Below are 23,473 nucleotides of genomic sequence, written 5' to 3'. Positions count from 1 at the left end.
TGTCATGCTGAGAGGAGCCTCTTCTTTACTGATGAGTAGTGGTAAAAACAGGTTTCTGTGGAAAGAGAATTCCACCCACTTTAAATAAAAAGAAAACCTAAAAATCATTCCATATTTTTAACAAAATAGAGCTAAGTAAGCCTTTTCTTTTCATCCGGTCACTTGTGATGTCTCATTTTATTCTTCCTTGCCTGACTGAGGTCTTTTAAAAAGGAATCAGATCACCTGTGGGTGGTCATAAATAATTTCTGCCATCTAGGTTTAAACACCTACTGTGTTGCATGGAGCTTTTTACAGGACATTTTTCCATTCTTAGTAAAAAGCTTTGTGTCTATTGAGTCGCAGTATACCAGTAAGTCTAGGGTATAAATTTGCCTTCATGCATTGTGGGTGTTTTCATGATTTCAGATTATGGAGATTTCAAGCTGTCACGCTTGAAATCAGTCTGGGTGGTGAGGAATCTGAGAGTAGTTGTTTGGACACGTGCATTTATCTTTACAGAGAAAAGGAAGAGGTGCAGTGCGTTTTTAGAGAGGTTTCTCAACTCACATCCCTTCCTATGTTGTTCTCTAAGATGATAAAACATTTCTGACCTACTGCCTGGCTACTCCATGGCATCCGTAATGGGGCCATCAGTACTTGTGGTATAGCAGCTATACTTTGTCCCCTCAGAATTTATGTGGGAGTCTTTTTGCTCTGTGATTATAGCCTCTTCAGAATAAAGTTATGATGCATTAATGAAGTAAATCCTAGCAATAATATTGGCCCATCATTTGGTGATAGTAATAAAACTGTTCATACACAAAGGCAAAAGTGCTTCATTAAATACTTACGCATTTTGTAAAGGAGGAGGAGAATGCACTCATATTTCATGAAGTTTATGCTGTGCTTTTAATGCATTTGTAAATATGGATGATGTCAAACAATGTTTACCAGAAATAAACACATTAAAATGGTCTGGAGACTTAAGAGTCCCAAAGACCTGCTGAAGAGCTCTCTGGCTCCATATTGTTAACTTTCCCTAATTCTTGCAATGCAAGGGAAACTCTAGCAAGCATTAAGGGTTTTAAAGTGTCAATATACCAAAAAAGGGTAGGAAAGCGGATATGCAGGGCTGTAGATTGACATCACTGTACAAGCAATATAATGGAAATGCAAATATGTCATGTGATTGCTCAAGAAATTAAAGGAATGAATACAATTTCATTAAAAAAAGAAAAAAAACCCCTGAATTATGAAATAATGAGATTGCTCAGTGAAGGTAGCTGTGAAGAAGAGGTTTATGGACTTGCAATTTTACTTAGCATTTTAGGCACACTATGATTTTTTAAAAAAAAAAAAAGAAAGGATTGTACAAAATCTGTATATATAAAAGTTAATACTTGGACAGTAGACTAATTAAAACGGAGATGTCAGTGTAGGGTTATTAACTGGGGTTACTTCTAGTGACATTCTTCAGGGATCAATAGAAAGCTTAAAATTAATATAGTCATTAAAGATCTGAAAATAAATACAAAATTACTGTTACATTTTGCAGATAACACAAAAGTTCTTGGTTGAAAGGGGAGGATAGGAATTTTTTTATAAAGTGCTTTGAATTAGCTACTAAGCTGAGCCACTCAAGCAAAGTTTATTTTAATCCAGCTAAGTGTGAGGTCATACATCCAGGAATGAAGAATGCAGTTCCCACCTACAGAGGGGGAAGGGGCTTGTCTCCTGGAAAGCAGGGGCCTTGAGAAGGATTTCAGGGTCATAGCAGACCAACAATTTAACATGACTTCCCAGCATGATGGTTGGCAAAATGGAATAATGAGTTCCTTAGGTTAACAAACAGATGGAACGGTACCTTGGAGTGATTCTTCTGTATAGATCGCTGCTTTGGCCGGGGCTAGAGTTCTGTGTTCACTGGTGAGATGCTTCTGTTTAGATGATGTTGTAAACAACTACAAAACCTATTCAGGTGTCCAAGGGAAGGCCTCACTTAGAAATCTGAACTACTCACAAAATTTATTTTAATGAAGACCAAGAGGCACCTAAGAAGGTATTTGTAATCTAGCAGAGAAATGCATGACAAAAACCTGTGACTGAAACGCAATGCCACATGCATTTAAAGAAGCCAGACCCAGGACTTTTTAAGTTCAAGAGGGATTACTATAGGACCTAACTATATGCGTTTCTGGAAAATATGCTGTAACCAAACAAATGATTTCATGTAGTGGAAGATTAACAAATTAAATGTAATGTCTGGGATATACAAGCAGGCAGACTAAATGATACAATCTATTACTGCCTCTTTGGATCACTTATTTTTACAAAACTGAGAATTTCAAGGAGCATCATTAGTATCCCAGTGTTTGTTTCTAAGAGTTTCCTGTTGATAAAACAGGGACAAATTATAACAGAGTAATATCAGTTTCTCTGTACTGGACTTTTGAAGCAGAACCAAAGCACATAGATAGGACAAAATCCCACAACCAGTGGGAAAAAAAAGAGCAGGATGTGGTTTGTGTCTGGGATTGAAGATACAATTTCTGAACAAGTAATACAGAAATTAAGATAAAGGTAAAAATATTACAACTTGCCAGTGCCAGTGGGTATGTATTTAATATGTTCACAGCATAGTTCTGTGAATATAACATGCCCCTGGTAAATGTCCAAGTCTAGGCAAAGTCACGCAACATGAGTTGGTGCTTGGGCAGGCTGTGCTGGGAGTCTGATGCACGCTTCTGACCTGTGACTGTTTTGTGAGAGACTCTCTTTGTGTCTTGAATCTGACCACTGAAGCTTCCTACACAGCTATTTTTCTTCTGTTTTCTTTAGCTATCATTAAGCATTTAGAGGTGGCTGGTGGTGATTTTCAGGATTTGGTATGTGCTGCTTGTAGGGTCAGAGCTTTGCCATCTTGGCCTGTGGCTTTGTTTTCTTTTCTTCTCCATCTCCCCTTTGCTTTGTCTTTCCCAAGCTATGGGTACCACGCTTCTGATGCACTTGCAGCTCTCTCCAAGTAATCCTTGGCCTCTGCAGTTGCTCCTTGCACTGTCTGATGTTTTTCCTCCAACACGCTTACTGTTCTCTGATCTGCTCTTACTTCAGCTCTGCATCCCAGCCAATTTGGAAATTAACAGACCCTGGAAAAATACGTTCCAAAAGTTCATGCAATAAGAAAATTAAAGAAAGGCTTCACCCCTTAAAATGAAACAACCTCAGCTTTGACCTAGTTTCATAGCTAGGGCAAGCATAGTTATTGCTGTTGGTGCTGTGTGCTGTAACAAAGCTGCTTCCAAGCCTGGTGCCGCTGAGCACGCAGCTTTGAAAGCTGAGTTAGCCAAGGGCAGTGATGCCATGCTACGTACTCCCAAACTGGAGGGCAGTGAAGAGCTCCCATTCGCTTTGGAGCTGGAAACGAGGGTCAAAGCGGTACCTCTTTGGCTGGTGATGTTGAAAGCTGCCTCCTGGCAGGGGTCTGCCACGGTCAATGTCAGAGGTGTTATCGGCCCCCACCATGTAACCAGTTCCAGTTGGCTTATGCCTGAGACCTGGAAAGATGCCTTTCTCCACAGTATTGGCTCTTTGTTTTTAATGGGTTGCCCTTTGCGGAGGAGGTTGTTTTGTATCACAACGCTTTACAAAAAGCATACAGTGTGCTCAGGGTACCACGCAAATTATGATGATAGGGAGGAAAATAGTGGTCATTTCTGGGACACCCAAGGAGAGCAGCTGGGCAAAAAGAGGAAATGCAGAAGAGACGAGTTTCCTGATAATGCTACACAGTGCTCAGTGTGCTGTTATGTCTTGTTGAGATTAATGTGAAGTTGCTTTCTACAGTGAAAAAGTAGAATTAGCAGATGAAACCATGGACCCTCCAACAGTTTGAATGTTGCTGAGATACAGCACAAGCTATTTCTGCTCCTTGGGTGCTGGTGGCTGTTACCTGCACATACTTTCAGGTGTACTGTGAGCAGTTCACAGATGAAGTGGTTGGGAAGTCAGGCAATGTTGCTGTCTTTGGAATTGAAAGTGGTTTTCGTTGCCTGATAACGACAATATTTCAGCCTCTCTCTGTTCTGGCATTTGTGTAGTTTTGTATCTCAGCCTGCTGTGCTGAACACACACACACACAAAAAATCAGCTCTCGAGGTGAGTCTGGCTTTGTATCTGTTAGGTAAGAAGAAGATGATTCCATTCAAAACAATAATCTGGACAGATCAAAATTATTTTATAGCCCTACAATAGAAGATAATATCTAGTGCAGACAAACTTGTCTTTTTTTGAATTTTTGTTAATTATGTCTTCCTAAAAACAGAATTAAAAAAAAGCCAATCCCCAACTCCCCCTTCTTCTGATACTTTCTCCCTTAATATTCCCACTGCTTATAATGTCTTTCAGACCTCTCCCCAAGGATTTGTGTGTATTTAGCTGGCAGGGCCTGCAATTGGGTAGGGGCTAACTCTGCCCTTTCCCAGCTTTGCTGGCATCTCTTCCCTTGCCACAGACCACAGCATATTCCAGTTACCCATTTAGAGTCACTGCAGATCGTCTAGAGTAGTCTTCTGCGTAGGCCATAAATTTCTGTCGCCACCGAAGTGTTACATGTTGTGGAAGTGAGAGACGGGGCTTTGAGGAAGCTGCTGTTAGGATGAACACTGTTGTCATGGTGGATAATGTATAAAATAATCAAAAGTGATCAAATGCAGGCTGCAGATGTGTAAAGTGGCAATACCTGCACTTAATCATACTTGGTTAAAACCTTATTACAGTAACTGCAGTATTGCTATTGTAAAGGGCCATTTTTTTCCATTCCCCATGAATGCACCTCCAACTTCAGAGTAGACCTCTTGACTTTGATCTGGGGAACTGTATGGTTTGCACTTATTTGCGGAAACATTTGCCTTGTTTGCTTTTAAAGCCAGCAGAACTTGAAGGGAAAGTTTTGTTTTTGCTTGGTTCCCCTGAGAAACACTCGTTCATCCCACTCCCGTCCATGGGTTTAAACAATCGCCCTTTGTCATCGAACAATATCCTGCAGCCCAGCCATCTCTGAGAGCCGGGCAGCCGTATCCACTGACGTGGTTGCTGAGCAGGAGGCTCTGCCTCTTCATGAATGATCAGTGAAACAAGGGGAAAAGCCTTATCCTTGCTGAAATAAATGGCGAGCTTTCCATTTAGTCCATTTACATCTGAAATCATGACTGAAATGACCATGAAGTTCCTGAAATATGTCCCAGTTCATTCCTCTTCTTTCTTTTGGTTTTGTGTTGGTTGTAAGCAGAGGCTGGGAGCCTGAAGAGAGGAGGGTGTTAGCGAAGTGGTGTCTGGATGATCAGAGGAGAAAGGGAGAAGACAAGGAAAGTGGTGGGGAGGGAGATGACACAGAGGCAGGGTGTTACTGAGGTGGTCATCAGCATGCTGGTATGTAGGATGCAGGATGGGAGACCTAGAGGCTGATGAAATGTCCTTAGAGTTGTCCATAATGCTTGTGCTATGTAATGCATAAGTTTCCTTCAACTCTTCTCCTCAACATTACTTGGTTAATAATACTGATTCTTATTAATGAGGTTGTTACAGAATAGTGAATGGGAATTTGTTCCTTAGAGCCTGAACTGTTTCCAGAACAACATGGTTCCCTCACCTTCTTCAGATATTGCAGCTCATGTGCATACAGAAGCCATAGCACAGAGGAGTAAAGAGCTCAAACTGTGGGTCCTGGTTTCAGAAGGCTTCTAGCAGGTACCTAGCATGTGAAACGTGAACATACAAGTAGACGTCACAGAGGAGATCTGTTCACATTTTAAAATTAATGTGGCAAAGTAGACAATCATAACACTTTTTCCTTTTACCCATATTGATTTTAAATCCTGCTCTCAAGAGGATTAGACTAATAAATACTACCTCCTTCATTTAATAGTGGAAGAATAGACTTGGGTCACATTATTGCAACACTCCTCCCAGGCCCCATTGTGGAGATATCTGTTCTCCTGTGACTGAAAGAAGGATTTATATTTTTGTGTGTAAATACCGCCAGATTTCATAAGTAAACTGTTCTCATCTCAATAGTATGTCAGTGAAAGTATATGAACACTATTCTTCTCATGCACTCAGCCTTTCTTTCTCGGATGCATGCAGGCAGGCAGGCTGAGTAGTGTGTTGCTTTCTTTGCAAGACTTCCAAGGACCATTTCTATCAGCTCTACTCAACAGAATTAAAATACTGTCAGTAGAAATGTCGATGATAACCTTCTTTCATCTCTATCTATCGTCTTCTACTGAGGATGATTCTGCTTACTTTCAATCCTGAAACAATGCTACTATTTTTTTTCCTTTAGCTGTTTTTTGTAGGATACTGGGCTTAAGTAGAACATTTCTTTGTTCCATACATGTGTTTCTAATAAAGCTGTATTGATGAAATGTTTTTTGTCACAATGGCGTTGAAAGGATCATAACAGCGTATCGTCAGGCCTTCAATTCTAGTCACCTTAAAATGAAGTATCCATCAAAATATTTTTTTCCACTGCTATTGTGATGTTTCATAGCCATCCAGGCTATCTGTCTTCTGCCCTGACTCTTCTAGCAGATATTCAGCCCCCTTGACCATTTGGATACCAGGGTTAGAACTGAGGGGACATCTGGGCATTTGCTGGTTGGTACAGACTGATGCTTTTCTCAAACAAATCCACTGCAAATCTAGGGAATGCAGCAGGACAATCTCATTAGGCCCACAGATGTTTGACCTACTGATAATAAGGTGACTTGCTAGATATGAGATAGACATACTTTATGGCAGTGTGAGATAAAGCGTGCCCTCAGACCCAGATCCAAGAAGGGGTGTGGATCCTGTCTCAGTTCACATAAACCTGTGTTAGATACTTACTCCCTTTGAGAAGTGACAGGCACCTCCAAATGGGAGCAGGCATTTAGTCAGCCACTTTGGGAAGGTCAGTGGGAAACACTAAGGAGAGAAGAGCGTGTCCTATACCTTAGCCCTCCCTGTGGCTCCTCTACAGAGATTTTGGGAGAAGCCTTTTGATTACTTTGCTGTTGCCTCTTGGGATGTGCTCAGAAAGGTGCTTCTGCAGTTTTGTTTTGTTTTTTTTTCAAAAGGAGGAATGAAATCCATCTGGAGAGCAAGGGAATGAGGGAGGGATGGCTGCTCTCTCTTATAGGGCAGCTCAGGGGTTTACTTATGGCTGCGTAGAAGCAGGCTGAGCTCAGGCAAAGACTGAGGGGCACAGTGCTTTGGAGCATCCCCTGACCAGCAGCTGTCAGCTGCGGGGCTGCACTGCACCTCCACTCTGAGCTGCTACACACAGCAAAAGGGTTATTGGACCAGCAAGAAGGGCTCCTGACCACCCCTGTGGGCTGTGGTTTTGGGAGGGGGCTGGGAGGGTCAGTCCTCGACCCCAGTCCTTGGCTCTGAGGACAGCTTGTGTGTGAAATTTTGCACTGGAAGTTTGTTGGATGACACATACGTACAGCTGTTTTTATCCCTAGCTAGATGTATACAGGAAGAAAGTGAGAGAGTGAGCAAGCAAATACAGTATATGAACGCTAAAGTTAACCATGATGTTTTGACCAAACATCGCTCCCTCAGGTCCATGGATGTGTCGAACTTTTAGCAGAGCTCTTATCATACATGATGACCCAGGAGCCAAGGGTCTTAAACTCCTTCTCCTCTAACAGCTTCATACACAGAGACCCCTGTGTTTGGCTTCTGCATCTGTGTTTGGCTTCTGCAGGGTTGGAGGGAAATGCTGTATAAACGGAAACAGGTAGTTGAATTAACTCATATTCTGGACCCAGTGCCTTTTAAGACACTATTAAAGGAAATCTCTTTAAAGAGATTGGTTTTGATAAAATCTTGTATCAGCAGAATATGAAATTTGGTAACTTCAGCGGAAAAGACAAGTATATGATAGGGTTACATATGTGCAGGAAGAATCTGGATTTAATTATTGTCTCTATTCTGCATATAATTGCCTGCTGAAATAGATTGTATTTTCAGAAAGAGAGTGAAATAAATAGATGTTTGAATTGTTACCCCTGTTCTTCCTTCTTGGGTTCTGTTTGCTCACCTAAGTTCAGGTCTTCATTTCACAAATACCCATCAGCTCCCGGACTTTCTAATTGTTTTGCAGACATCTAGTCATATGTTACGGAGATTGCTTGTGTCTGGCCTGATACCAGGAAAAAGCTGGGCATCTGAGCCCAGCAGGGCTGTTTTCTTCAGAGGGGAGTAACATGATTTTAGACAGTTGGGGAATTTTCCTTATTTTTCATCTGAAAAACCCCAATGAAAGACTGAAAGTGAACTATAAAAGAGAGAAAGGGAATGGCTGATAAAAATTTAACTGAAAACATTAGGTCCAATAACAGACTCAACATTCAAATGCATAGATAGGATGTGATACTATATTGTCATAATGCATTTTAGTACTGAGCTGGAAAATCAAGGTCTGAGCTCACTAATACATAATACCGTATTTGGGTGGCATGTAGTGACTTTTCTTACTGATTACCATGAAAGGATTATCAGTAACATATTATCGCTAAGCCTTTGTAGCCTTTGACATGGAATATTTACACTATTGATCGCAATCTCTCCCATGCCGACATCAGTAATACCTTTATCACTCCCCAGCTGATATCGGGAAGCCAGATGCGCAGGGGTGGTGAGCACTTATTTAAACTCAGAGTGTGACTGCTCCCAGCTGGGGTTTTGGACTTGAAACCCTTCCCTTGCTGTCTCAGGGTGTCCTCGCAATGCACACAGGCTCCTGGGCGCCTGGTGTTTATTTAATACCAGATTCCCCCAGGATTTGCTTTTTTCTCTCCCACAACGTCTTTCCAGTTATTAGTGTTTGTGAAGAGGGGTTGCTGACCTGATGGAAATGGTTGTGTGCTGGAGTAACGCATCTAGGAAGAGGACAAAGGAAGCACTCCCATTCTTTCAAACGCTAACCCTAAGTAACACTCAAGGGTGTGACACCCTGCAAATCCTTTGGCCCCCCCCACCCCCCCAAACTTTGAGATTCTTCAGAAGCCTCGTAATGTTTGAAGTTTAGCAACAAAGACTATTCGCCTACTTGTTGAATTGTAGCTGTCACAAGATCTTAAAAGAAAACAGAAGCATGTATTATTGAAACATCAGGCCTCTGATTGCCTTCATATGCTATTAATTTGACAAAAAATTCACCAATAATGTTGTAAATGAACTTTTACCAACCAAGTAAACTAGTTCTGTCTCTTGTCTGGGAAAAAGGTTGTAGTTGGGTTTTTTCCCCCCTTTACTACAGTAACATCTTAAAATTAAAAAAAACAACTTGTGTACGGAATGGAAACTAGATCTTTTCTAGACAATTTTGGCATGACCATGTTTTGTCTGCCTTTGCAGTGGGGAGATACCAATGCTAAAATTGTACCAATCTGAAATAAATTATTACAAGTCCTAGAATATCAAAGTAAACGCAGGACAGAGGAAGGCTCTCATGAGGACAGAGGTGGTTATTCTTTTGCACAGTATTAGTAGAAGGTTGAAAGTATTTGCATTGGGAATTGACACCAAGGGATCTAAACTTGGACTCAATAAGTGTTGCAAGTAACAGGGCAAGGAAGTTAAGTTGCTGCTTACTCATTTGCAGGTACAAGAACGACAAGTACACATTCATTCGTCTGAAATGAATGGAAATCTGTCCTCCAGTTTAAAGCCAATTTGTCTAATTGATGTTTTCATTAAATTGGATGGCACTTAAGCCTTGCGTCCTGAATGACTCGGAGTTTAGAGAGAGAGGCTGAGATAATAGGAGAAGGTAATTCATTTTAAAGTCAAGCACTGTCATCTTATTGATTCAGAAGCCATAATGTATATATATTAAGACCTACAGCTTATATTTCATTTGATAAATTGCGGAAGTAGTGGCCTTTGTCTCTGAAGGCTGGTGGACATTTGAGTCATTTTTGATATCACTGAACAGGGAACTATTTATCTCTTGGCACTGAGTTGAGGACTTATGTGGTAGTGACCTGTGAGCTGATTAAAGTGTTATGCTGGATTAGCATTAGCACAATCGCTTTTATATGTTTTACAGCATTAATGTTATCTATTAAATTGGGATTGTCAAATTTATTTTGTGTGTTTTAAGGCTGTAAAAATTCCTATAGTCCGTTATTAGTGCTTGTTTAAAACTTGAAATAAATATGTTTAGACTAAAAGTTTCAGGTTGAGTGGTTTAAAAGCCAGGTTCTTGAACTCATTCTTAATTGTCAAACTAAACAGAGCTGGATTCTCAGAAGTACTGAAAAGCTGTGCTGAATTCAGTAAAAGCTCTGGAATCTATGCATGGGTTGATGTTCTCAGGATCAAGTCAGATGGAGTAGAGAAAAAAGGTCCGACAGATCAGAGAACTTTCCCATAGAGAAAGAGGAGAGAAACTCCAGAAGGACATGAACACGGACGAAAGCAAGGGGCAACCGTAGAAGCCACCCTGTGGTTTTGTGTATTTCCTCACTCAATGCTGTTGAAAATGACTTCATATTCATTGCTTTAAAGGACCATGTTTCATCCTTTATTCCTGCAGGACTCTTGCTGTAGATTGTGGGGATTATTTACATCTCAATTTATTTCTCAGCCCATTGGCCATAATTAAAAATGGAATTTGGCACTCTCCAGAGCCTCTGCTGGAGACTTTCACCTTGTAGAAGAAAGGGGATTAGATGTGATGATTTATTGGGCTCGTGTACAGTCCCCTGACTGTACTGTGGCACTGAGCTGAAAGAAAGCTGAAATGATATCCAATCCTCTCTGGCAACCACTCACACCATGAGCAGAGTAAATCCTATCCCTTGACTAAAACCCTGTCTTGTTCCATCTAAATTTGCCCGAGTTCCTGATGTGTGGGGCTCTTGGTAGCACAAAGTTAAGGTTGGAGAAGGCAGTGGCTGCCCGCCAAGGCAGTGTGCCTTTAGGATGTTGGAATCTGTGCCTGTGTTTGTGTTGTCATGATGTGCCTTAGGCTGTGCCTATGAAAAGCATAGAAAATGATTTCTTATAGTCATCACACTCCATCTTCGAGAGGGAATTGGAAATGATGTTCCGAATCACAGCTCCAACGTTTGATCATTGCTCTGTGATTACTTTTCAGATTTCTAGGACTTTTTGGTACTAAAGCCAAACAGAAATGCAGTCATAAATCAGGCAGAGTCTTTGCTTGCTTGCTTTCTTCTCCCCTGCTAAGCTAGAAAACAAAAAGGAAGAAATATGTGGCCATGCCCAGCTTCTACCACAGCATTTAAAAAATGCTTATTTCTTTGAGGTGATTGTTCTGGGAGAGGAGATGGCAAGCCTGCTCTTTGTTAGGGTGAGCTTTCAGGACCACGGTGTCTTTTGAAACATCTCTAAGCGCCTTATTACTTACTTAGATGCTCTTAAAAGTGTGCTCTTTTTGGACTCGGAGTTCTTTGTCTTTGCTAGATACTAGTGAGGGATCATCCTGCAATACCCAGCTTGTTCATACCAAAACACCTTTTTCTTCAACTCAGAGTGATGTCATGCAACATGCCTCACAGGAAAAGATAAAAGGTCCAGACGAAAGGATACAGCTGGCTATGGCTGTTTCCATTGCAGAAAAGGATGCTGGCAGAAGGGTAATTTACTGGGACTGAAGTGTATTGATTTCTGCAAAAGCCTTACAGCAAAAGTTTCTTATGTCCAGAATGAAATCCGGTCCGAAAGACAGAGAAGCAAAAAACCCCACCACCCTAGAGAAACTGCTTGTAAGAACAAGAAAACTACATAGGATAGCTGATGGCTTGTGGGAAACCCAGCTTCAGATCCCCAATCTAATTCAGGCACAGTGAAAACTTGCAGCAGTTCAGTGACATCCAGTCTGTACAGACTGGATATTTATTGCTGTTACTCAACTGAACCCTTGTTATGCAGATGTTTCTGTTGATAATGTGAACTCCTTGGATATTACACTTGTTTTAATGTCCTCCAGACGTTTTTTTCCATTAATGAAGCTGTGCTGTCCGTGTGCTATGATCTGCCAGGGATGCTTTTTCATGATGCAGAAGTGTCTTTAACCTTCGACACTTCCTCAGCATAGCAGCGTCATGGTGAAAAACGGTGAATACACGTGGAAGCTGCTTGTGGAAATTATTTCCCTTGGCAAATCCACTTCATTAGGGCCATGTAACTGATATGAAAAGCAACACATACAGTTTCCTTGACTTGAAGGATTTTTCAGTCTATCTCAAATCTGATTGTCATTGCATCTTTTGACTTCCTTTTAGAAATTAGAATACTTAAAAGCAATCTGTGGGCTGTGTCTTCAGTATATGATTCAACCACTAGAAGCGGTACATTTGGGTAAACTGAAAGAGAAAGAAACTAGGTGTATTTCTAACCTAAAATAGTACTTCTCCAGATTGCATTTGGGCAAATATTCATTATTCACTTTACGCGCTCACATCCCAGACAGTCTGTTGTGTACCTGCAAGGCAGAACTTTCTTGTCTCTGTCTTACTGAGGACAAATCCCACAGACTGCCGCCTTCGGGTTTGTAGGATTGTGAGCAGAAGGGACTGAACATGTGGCAAAATTAATAAATGGGTAGCATTCATACTTTCATCCTTAATTAAAGACAAGTGGGTATGTGAAATATATTTCCCCAGGGCTGTGGTGAGGGAATATCCACACGTGTAATTAATCTAGCTGCTGGAAGTCACCATTTCACCACTAAAATGAAGCAGAAAGAGACACCAGAGAAACAGTATGGGCACACTCCAACATTCATTGAAGTCAATGGGAAACTTGTCTTTTGACTTCAAAGGGCATTGGACTGAACCCTGCAAGATCATATTAAAACACTTAGAAGACATTAAGCACTTATTCTTGCCATACTGCAGTAATAGAGATAGAAAACCAAAGGTGGATTTTAATTTAACCCACTCCCTACATTTTTTAATTGTTCTGTGTTTACACAGTTGGTTGCATACAGTTGGATTAGGTGGTGATCTGCCTGATGATTTATTGTATTTGACTGTTGCTGCATGGCATGCTCTTTTATAGTCTTGTTTCTCTGTATACGTAGTCTTCTTGTATGCTGATACAATCCTCGCTTAAGTTAATACACGATTTTCTGTGAGAGCAAAGCTAGTAGCTTCTGTGAGTTGTGGTGTTGTTATTTAGCAATCTCAGTACAGTAAAACTACCCCGAGGGTGGGACTGTGGAAGGGGCTGAAGGCGTCGGTGTCTCTTCTGCCGAGAGGATTAGCAGTACCCCAGAGCATGCATGGTCCTCTTTATGGGATGGGGAAATATAGGGCAGTCACCACTGCCGCTATGTCCACTGTTGATCGGTGTCCATTACCAAGAGAGCACAAACCGCTCCAAGCAATGCACAGTCTAAACTTCGGGTGCCCTGGGCTGCTGCTGGGCGCAGGGCACTGGCAGACATTGGTAATGGGAAGGAATTCAGGGGCTGGCTGGATGCTTCAAGGTGCAGGAAGGTAAAAGTCATCCAACCTTGTCTCTGCTATTATTCACCCACCTAACCAATGATTTAGGAATTTGGTTAGCCACTAATCTTTGTCTGACTTCAGAGACCTGTGGCCAGTCAATGTATTAGAAAGAGCAAATGGTTGCCTTGAAACAGATGAAACAGGGTGGTCAGAAAGCCAGTTAGTGCCCAGGTTTCCCACATCTGGAAGATGCAATTTAAATTGTGTTGCATCTCAATTACTTGTGGTTGGCAGGCTGTGTTCAGAGAAGCCTGTTAACTGATGCAAGGCGAAGCTGAGAGTTGGCCCATTTGAAGATTCGTTGTGCTTACTTATGGTATTTATTTATTGCCTCAATTTCTACGCTGAATTCACACTAAGTTTTTAAGTAGCTAAAATTTAAGAGGAATGCTTGCCTATGAAAAGGTAGAGCATTTGCCACTTCTGTTTTCTGGTAAATTGGATTTTGGAAGTCAGGACTGAACAGAGCACAATGGCCATTTTGTCCTTGCACAGCAAACTGGATTTAGGCGTCGCATGTTGTGACAAATGGTATGAGTTTTGTGGCTTGGGCTCCAACAACAAGAAAAGGCAATCCTTTCGTCCCATCAGACGAATAATGTGGCACCATTTAATATGTCTGATATGAAGCCTAGAATACAGCAAATAAAGAAACTGAAAAACTTTCTTCCTTTACATACTGAAAGTGTTACTGTGCTGAGGGTGGGGGGGAGCTGTGAGTTTTGCTTTCAGAACTGTGCTGGAAGATGGCTTTTTGTGCCATGCATGGCTGTAATCTTGTTTTATAGCCACAATGGTACCTATACCCACCTATTCATTTCACTGATATTGCAAAACAACAAGGCAAGATGGAGTTTTCCTTTCCTTTCCTTTCCTTTTCCTTTCCTTTTCCTTTTCCTTTTCCTTTTCCTTTTCCTTTTCCTTTTCCTTTTCCTTTTCCTTTTCCTTTTCCTTTTCCTTTTCCTTTTCCTTTTCCTTTCCTTTTCCTTTTCCTTTTCCTTTTCCTTTCCTTTCCTTTTCCTTTTCCTTTTCCTTTTCCTTTCCTTTCCTTTCCTTTCCTTTCCTTTCCTTTCCTTTCCTTTCCTTTCCTTTCCTTTCCTTTCCTTTCCTTTCCTTTCCTTTCCTTTCCTTTCCTTTCCTTTCCTTTCCTTTCCTTTCCTTTCCTTTCCTTTCCTTTCCTTTCCTTTCCTTTCCTTTCCTTTCCTTTCCTTTCCTTTCTTCCCCTTCCCCTTTCTCTTTCCTTTCTCTTTCCTTTCTCTTTCCTTTCTCTTTCCTTTCTCTTTCCTTTCTCTTTCCTTTCTCTTTCCTTTCTCTTTCCTTTCTCTTTCCTTTCTCTTTCCTTTCTCTTTCCTTTCTCTTTTTCTTTTCATGAATGGAGCACACTGGAGGTGACCTCAGTTGAAGTCTAGGATTTAGAAACCCCAGAGATGAAGATGATTTGCTCTTTGCTTCCACATTGTGCAGGGCTGTTGGAAACACTTCCTATTTATTTTATTTTTTAAGAAAATGTCTTGGTTTTATTGAAAAACACTTGATTTGTAGGTGTGCCAAATATGCCACTGCTTCTGTGGAACCAAGAGTAGGTCCGAAAAGAATAACTAATTTTTTTGTTGACTTTTTTTTTAATCTTCAGACTTGTTTTGGATTAATGTGCTTGTTCCTGTTTGGCACGGAGAAGAATAAAGGAAGTAGAGAAGCCTGCTTCCTGACTGCAGTGCTGAATATAAAAATCTGCTTTAATTGTATGTATAATTGTTGTATATAAAAATCAGCTTGCCTATATGCATAGGTGAAATATCTGTTTGTTTTCTTTTATAGAGAAGAGTCAAAGACGTCATATCTCCAATTGTATTTGAAGCTGCATACAGCCTTGGGGAACATGTGATAGAAAGAGGAAAAGAGGACAAGGAACTACCTGCTCTCAAGCCCATTCTCCGCTGGAAGAAAGGACAAAAGATAGTGCAAAGGAATCAGGTCAGGTTTAGACTATGTTATTTCCCTAGAAGGCCTGTGGCTGAACTGACAGCAGAAGTCGAGGTAGAAGGGGATTGGCAAGCTCTGGGTCGTCTGCACACAGTAGCCTTTCTGTACAGTCTCTACTGTTGCTGATGTCAGTGCTTCTCCATGACATAGTAAAGACTTGTGCTGACAAGGTTGGGCAGCGCAAGGTGAGGTTACTTTCTTGTTTCAGGGTGTTTGTGCTGGGAAGAAGGAGACTAAATAAGGGAAAGGATGAGAGAGGTCCTGCTCCTTCTGGTTCTTCCCTTTCTGTAGGAGCTTCTTGTGAAAGGCTTGGCCCTGGCTTTCCAGGTTGAGCCTTTGTTAGTGCTGGAGGGACAGGGCTGCTCCAGGAGGGGACATGGGAACTTGCCCCTCTGTGTGAGGGGAGAATGGTGGACAGAATAAAGAAAAATTTGCCTGGCCCAACTGCCCTCTTTTCTTGAGGGCTCCTCACGTCCATTCCCGTGTCAAGGGAAACCCACTCCTGCTGTCATTGCAGGATGTGCTGTGCTAAAATAGGTTGGTTTTGTTTCAGAGGAAGTAAAGTGTAGGTGCAGCCATGTACTTACTAGGATCCTGTTTTGCTCCACTGCAGTGCAGAAAACCCTTTTGTCTTTAATTTTGGTGAGAGCAAGAGAATTCCCTTAATTTTGAAACACTTCTCATTCAGAGAGTAGAGAAATTTTTTTCTTTTTTTTTTTTTCCCCTCTTTCTCCCAGATCATTCCCAAAGGAATTGAAGTGTATGTGATTATCCTGCCTCTCTTGTTTGTCTTTCTTGACCTCACTGGTATCTTTGGAAAATGCTGGCCAATTTTGGCAGGTTTTGACAGGAGTGATCAAGACAGTGCTTATGAAGGTATTAAACACCTTCAGGGTTCATGAAGCAGGCAGTCATGGTGAGAAGAGAGACCCCATTAGTGACCTTTTGAAAGATTCCAGTTTGAGTGTGGTCCTTGTAGGTGCAGGACAGTCTGCCGAGGAAGGAGCCTGCAGGACAATTCAACCTCCCACTGTGCCAGCAGCAGAGCATCCAAATGTGAAGCTCGAGGCGCCACAGGGAAATCAGACTTCTTTTGTGGCTTGCAAAACTTCTTGTGTGTCAGAATTGCAGGATAATTTAGGCTGGAAGGGACCTTTGGAGATCCAGTTCCTTGCTCAAAGCAGAGCTAACTTAAAAGTTAGGTTGAGTTGCTCAGGGTTGCATCCAGGCAAGTTTATTTTCCAAAGCATGCTTACAGATTTATGAGCTGGCATTGCTTGTGAATAGGAAACTTTAAAAAAAAAAAAAAACAAAACACCAAAACCAACAAAAACCCCAAACAAACTAAAAAACCAACCCAGAACAAACCCAAACCAAAAACAAACAAACCCCCCTCCCCCAAACCTGTAAAAAGTCTGTCTAGAGTCTGAGGCTTTTAGCAGTGGATTGTTAGATCTGGTTTTTAACGCCGGGAAGCTCATACCTATTAAGTGATGTTTGCATCATCATCATCTATAACGTTACTTTCTGATGCTGTTCATAAGGATATGTTATTGTGCTGAAATTGCAGGTCCCTGAATGCTAACTAAAATGCTTAAAGAGATTTGCTTTGTTATATACCCAAGTGTTTTGAAATGTATTTGGCTATAATCCTTGTATTTGGAGAAGTGAGTATTTCTTCAAGTATGCTTTATTTTTATAAATGTATGAATGAAAGATGCATCTAAGAATTACTTATTTTTATGAAGAGGGATTGTGTGGCTGTTATGTATCTGAATTTTGTGTTGTTGCAAACATTATGATGGGAATTTGTGGAGAACTTTGGAACTTGAGCAGTGTGCTGAAAACCTAAGTGTTACATGAACGAAACTTCTTGGATGCTTTACCACTGGGTTTAAACTCAAAAGGTCACATCTTGCCCTGCAGGCATAGTCTCAGATCAATATTAAAATACCTAAATGCTGAGATTATAGAGAAGAAACAAAAATATGTTGGGTATTTCCCTGACTTGTTTTTTTGTGTAATTTGGATGAGAGGGAGCTAGTTTAACAATCCCTTTCCATTTGCTTTCCAGATGTTGTTCACTTAGCTTAGTAAGGAAAGGATTTTGACATCGGGTGTGCCTGTAACTGTGTTTTCAGCTAAGGAAGTGGGCAGAGCTTCAGAGTAAAGTGTGGCAGTCATGGTGACAAAGCCTTGCCGGAGTAGCCTCGAGGCATGGTGGTAGGGTCCTCAAATACCAATTTCATGGGAAAATCAGGATTCTTGTCATCTTGCAAGTAGAAATTGTATTTAAAAGCCAAAAGGGATAGTAGGAACCAAAGTTTATTATATAAAGGATTTACCTCTTCAAAGGATCTAATGATTCTGGAGGGACCGTACGATTTGGAAGTCCAATTCAAGACAGATTTAGCGGGTTCTGTTTTCAGAAGATACAGCACGAGTGAGGGCAGGTGGACAAGTTTAGTGTTAGTGCTAGTACTGAAGTCTCTAAATATAGCTGGTTGTGTGTGGTTTTCAAAAGCCCTAGATCCTATTGATCCAGTAAGAAGTGACATTTTGATATTGGAAATCTTGCATCTATTGCTTCAAGGCACCATTAAGATACTGTTAAGAGGCTGACACTTTGCTAAAAAGCCCAGGTGGTTGTTTTTTGTGAATGAGTGCAGGAGAAGCAGCTGAAAGTAGTGAATAGCTGAAGAAATGGGAGGGAGCTGTGAGTGGGCAGGAAAGGGGGAGACTTCTGTTTTTCAGGATCCTACTGCAGGTCTTGAAAAGCCACACATCTTGCAAACGTGTGGGCTTTATAGTCACCTAGATGTGATTTTTATTTAAACTAAAGTGTTGTTAAAGCTGAAGTGATAACTTTCACTGGGATTTCAGTTTGTTTTTCATGAACCAGATGTTGGGAAGTCATGCATGCATGCAGGGAACAAGAGTGTACAGCCCTGTGGCTCACAAACAAGGACATAGGAAATCCATGAAGTGGCCTCTTGGCATGAGAATTGAAGATTATATTGAGCATATGAAGTTCTTCATGGTGCTTTGCTCTAATGCATTAAGGAGTGAGCTTGGAAATAGTGTTCATGGAAACCCACCACCAGAAGTGACATCTACCTAATGACATAATCACAGAAAAGGATTTTGCTGGATATTCACCCTTTAAATCAGTATTACATTGCATGTGAGAGACAGTCTGGTCTTGTACTAGTCACTTAGACCAAGGCAGAGCTATAATAGTAAAGGAGTATATGGATGTGGGATATAATTTGAAATGCTTTTATTTATTGGTCACTTTTATTTTAGAAGAATGCAACTTTTACTGTACGTCAGTGCAAAATGCTTGTATTTAAAAACAAAACAAAAACAAAACAAAAACAAAACAAAAACAAAACAAAAACAAAACAAAAACAAACCTTGATTGTTCAGTGAAGGAGCCTGCTTCTATTCCTAAATGAACTATGCTTGAAACCATCAAAATATGGTAAATAATTTGAATCTCTGATTGATTCAAAGAAAAGGATCTTAACTGAAATTTCCTAAGGAAAAAGCATGCAATTGTGGGACTTCATGTATTGGCCATTTTTTTGTAAGCAAAGAGGCTCTGATACTTCAAAATGAAGTAATAATGTAATTAAACTGGCCTGAGGGACTATTTGGCCCAGGATACAGTAACAGTTGATTTCTCATGGACTTAATTATTTTCTTGGTTCTCGTAGATGCTTACCAGAAACTATGGTTGCTATAGCTTGGTGTAATTATTTGTGGTAGCAAAAGCAAATCCTCAAGGGTTATGTGTACATGTCTATTAATAGATGCCTCAGCAACTTGTACAATTGTTGGGTGGAGACTGGTTGTGTGGAGAAGATTATAGCTTTCCAAGTTGTAAGTGGCTAGCCAGCTCGGTTTTGATTGAACAGAAAATCTCTGATGGGTCAAGATTGGGTGGAGGAAAAAAAGATTCTACTTTTTGAGTGCATATTATGAACTTTAAAACTTCGCAACCTGAGGATGACTTTCCATTAGCTTCTTTGTTGCCTCCCAAATCCAGTTGCTACCTCCATCCACTGGAAAAAACTAATAAGTCTCCTTACTTCAGGGAAATTAATGTGTATTTAGAACTTGGTTTGGCTTAGTTTGTCCTAAGTGGTTTGTACTATAACATTTATTTTTGTATACCCACTGTATAAATACATGTCAACCAAGAAAGAGAAAGATCTCCTGCCAAATACAGTGGAGATTTGTTCCTAGTAGTATCCAGTAATGTATCTTAGAGTTCAAAATGTGGTATGCTAGAATTCTGCCTGTTGTAAATACTGTAATAAAATCACCTGCTGTTATGTGGATGGAGACACCATTTTGTTATAGGAAAATATTCTCAGTAGATTTAATTGCGTCAGTGTCTTCAGAACTTCAGGAATGGTCTGCCATAAAACTGCTCGTGAGTTATAAGAAGAGACAGAAAATGTTTAGGACATTCTGTTCCCAGCTGTGCCACTGACTTGCAGTGAGAATTTGGGTACAGTGCTTCACCTCCAGGTGACTGAGGCTGCACGTCTCTGGGATAAACTTCACCTTTTTAAAGCAGAGGACTGTTTTTTAGAAATACTTGTGTTTGAAAAGCTTGTTAAGTATTTGCACATAAATTAGCTTAGTTGGCAGGCATGAGAAAGTATAGGAGGATTTTTATGGAGCTGAATTATGAACACCTTTAGTGATTTTTGGTTTGCTGCACAAATAATGCCATTCTCTATTTTAAAACATGCACACATACCCTGGGTCTCATACTGAGGACAAAGCAATGACAGATCTGGACAGGCTGAAATGTAGTGTCCATACACACAGCGTGGTCCAGGTTTGTCAGAGGTGCCTTCTCCAGAGCAGAGATCCCTGTGTGCCTGCTTGAGTCAGGTCATGTCTCTGCCAGCAAACTGGACTGTCCCCAGGGTGTTTCTAGGCATTGGAGTGACAACTTTATCGTGGTAAGCTGCTGGAATGGCTCTTTGCATGGTTTTAGCCTGTGCCAACTACTGCAAACCATTCCCAGGCATGGGTCAGGAGTTAGGATGCTCCTGTCTTGGAGGCCAGGGCAGTTTAATTTACTGGTACAGCTGAAGCCTCAATACCTTAGTATACCTGTCAGTAGCTGGATAGGTGGAAAGTTGGAAGATTAATTGACTTATACCAGGCACGTAAAAAGTCTTTGGGAGATTGCAGGAGTCAGCCTAATTGCCATGTTCCAGATGAAACGTCTTGCTGCTAAAACCCTTTCCTCCTTGGGCAGGGCAAGTTCCCAAATTGTCTTCTGCATTTATTCTTGCAGAGATCCACCATGTGCCACCCTTCCTGCTTAATTGCCATTGTTTTCCCTTTGGTTGGAGTGGGATTGCTGAAAGTGATGATTTCCACTCCTCGGTCTGCCATCCCTTTGGTAGTGTCTGTCTTTTGCTCTAGACAAGTTTGGTCGGAGTCGGTGCTGAACTGGCAAGGACTGGGTGCTATTCGTGCCAGGAAATCTGGAAAGGACCCACCCTGATCATGTACTGGATTAGGCTGATTATTATGTTTGCCTGCTTTTTTTTTTCCTTTTTTTTTTTTTTTTTGAATGGCAATAAAGAGGAAAGATTTACAAGTCTGGAAGAGATTCAGAACTAAACAAGAACAGCAGGTGTCCAGATGTGTTGTACCTCTGAAATGTTTATAATCAGGAAACTTGCTGAAGTAAGAATGAGTGGAAATCAGTGCCTCTGATGGTATGCATGTTTCTATAGGCTCATTCTTAAGCAATGACAGGCTTGGCCAGTAATTGTCCAACTTGTTCATATTCCTAGTAGAAGAAAAACAACATAACTGAGAATGTGTAAGACATGGTTTGATCCCCAGGTTTAGATCTCATGGGCTTCCTAAAGAACAATAGCCAATATCGAATGCTAATATACACACAAACACACACGGGGATATATAGACCTTCATGTCTTGGCATGTGTGCTAGGGGAGGGTCAGACTACACAGTGATCCTGTCTTAGGTGGTAGGATGTGAATTATCTGTAGTTTACAGGTTCTTCAAATAAATAGGTAGAGAAAGGAGAGATGATCACGTAAGCGTTTGCAAGCTGAACCCTAACTGAAAATCCTACTGAGTAATTTCTGCAGTTCAGCATAACAGCATGCATTTCATTTCCAAACTACTCTGTGAATGGAGAATTGTAATTGTAAGAAAGGGAAAATTCCTGCTTATGCATGGAGCTATAAAAGAAAATTGTAATATTCTTAAAAAACCACAGAGACAGGTGACAGACTTCAGGAAGCCAGGCTCCATTAGCTCTGTTCATATCTTTTCAGCAGTTATATGAAGGATCAGTAGAGCTTAATTGGAATACCTAACATCTTGAGAGGAGATAATATGATAGCGTTAGTTCATTCAGTTCAGAGTACCTCAGTTCCACAAAATCCTTGTCAGATCAGAGTAGTATAAATACAAAATCACTGAAGTCCTGGTGGATTATAGGAGAGGACTTTCACATATCCTTGGGGGTCTAAATGGGCTGAAGGTAGATATAAATTGCATATCTGATGATTTGTAGACTTTTTTTGCGTTTGCAGCTGACAAAACAGCTGCCACATCTGTGTTTTGGTGGTTGTTGTTGTTACGCTTTTATATTTTTAATTACACAATTGTGTCATGAGTAGCAAAGGTTTTGACTCTGGTGTTAAAATGTTTAAGTATGAAAGCATCCTGAGAAAAAGATTCATCTTGCACGATTCCACTTTTAGTAGTAGAAATAAGGAGGTTTAGAGTAGAAAATGTTCTCGAATATCATTAAAGAACCCTCCTGAGATGATATAATTGAATTATTCTGTAGTCATCCAAAATAAATGGAAGGCCATTTAAGACAAGACAGGAAAATATATTGAGAAATGTGCTGCAGAAATCCATTCTATAATGGTATGGGGAGATGGGACAATTAACCCGATAGGTCTTTCCCATATATTGTTCTATGAATTTATAAGGTCTGAAGTCTTGTAAAATGAGAACACTATTTGGATGATTTGAACTGTTAATGATTTAAAAAAGAAAAAATTGCCTCAGCCTGAAAAATGAGTGAGTCAGACGAGAAATCTAATAAAGCTCCGAAAGGCTGGGGGTGTATTTCCATTGCCACCAGTTATAATTCTTCACCCCAGGAGAATATGAGGACAAAAGATTGCATTGTTAAATCTACTCACTGCTGTGAGGAATTACTAATACATATGTTTATTAATTTATGCTTGCCTTCAATAGCTAACATGTTTCATGCCTGATCTTTTCTAAAAGACTGATTTCATTTGGGAGTTCCTGTTCCTCTTACACTTGAGTGTCGTCTCTCCTTTTTAGCTTGGTGCTCCAGCCCAGTTTTTAACACTTACTGAAAGCAGGATGCAGCTGAAATAGGGGAGAAATGATTGCATTTGGCCTTAGATGGCTTGATAAGTGACAATGTGCTAGTCATGAGCCATAGGCCCAGAGTCTTCCACTCAGTAAAGTGGATGAATTCCCCTGTAGCCTTCCCCAGCTGGAGAATTTCGACTTACATGGTTGCACCCTTACTGGTGTAGTAAAATAATTATTACTGGCCAGTTTCTGTTTTCTTACGCTAATGCACTATAAATGAGCATCTGTTTTCTTTGCATGAATGCATGCTCTGATGAAGTCTACATGGAGCTGAGGGAGCTTGCTAGCTAACCTCGGTCCCCTGCACCATGCAGTACTGGCACGGCTCTTTGGTTTTGTAGTAGGATTCTATTGAACGCTTACCGCTCCCCTGGTATTCCTGCCTTCATCATGTGTTTGCTCTGCCACTCACTAGGGGTATTGTGGAAGTCATGCGTTCTCATTTTAGCCAGCACATCTGATGAAATCCTGGAAAGTTTTTAAAGCAGTATTAATTGCTTTTCTAGTGGGAATTTAAATCAGCCATTTTGCACTTTGCTTAGCA

The 23,473-nt window shown here is 40.8% G+C and overlaps 1 protein-coding gene across 1 annotated transcript in view; it reads left to right on the top strand.

Annotated features, from left to right (window-relative positions):
* Nucleotides 1–23,473, top strand: part of ITGA9 (integrin subunit alpha 9) — a 225,956-nt gene that overhangs the window by 97,554 nt on the left and 104,929 nt on the right. Inside the window, exon 16 of the mRNA XM_075493530.1 lies at nucleotides 15,333–15,488. Coding sequence (XP_075349645.1) covers nucleotides 15,333–15,488 — 156 coding nt within the window. The remainder of the gene's footprint in view (nucleotides 1–15,332; nucleotides 15,489–23,473) is intronic.

The sequence above is a fragment of the Mycteria americana genome, chromosome 2 (genome assembly GCF_035582795.1).
Source record: "Mycteria americana isolate JAX WOST 10 ecotype Jacksonville Zoo and Gardens chromosome 2, USCA_MyAme_1.0, whole genome shotgun sequence".
NCBI classification, from domain to species: Eukaryota; Metazoa; Chordata; class Aves; order Ciconiiformes; family Ciconiidae; genus Mycteria; species Mycteria americana.
Note: the sequence above shows the minus strand (reverse complement) of the source record. Positions and strands in the feature narration are given on the sequence as shown.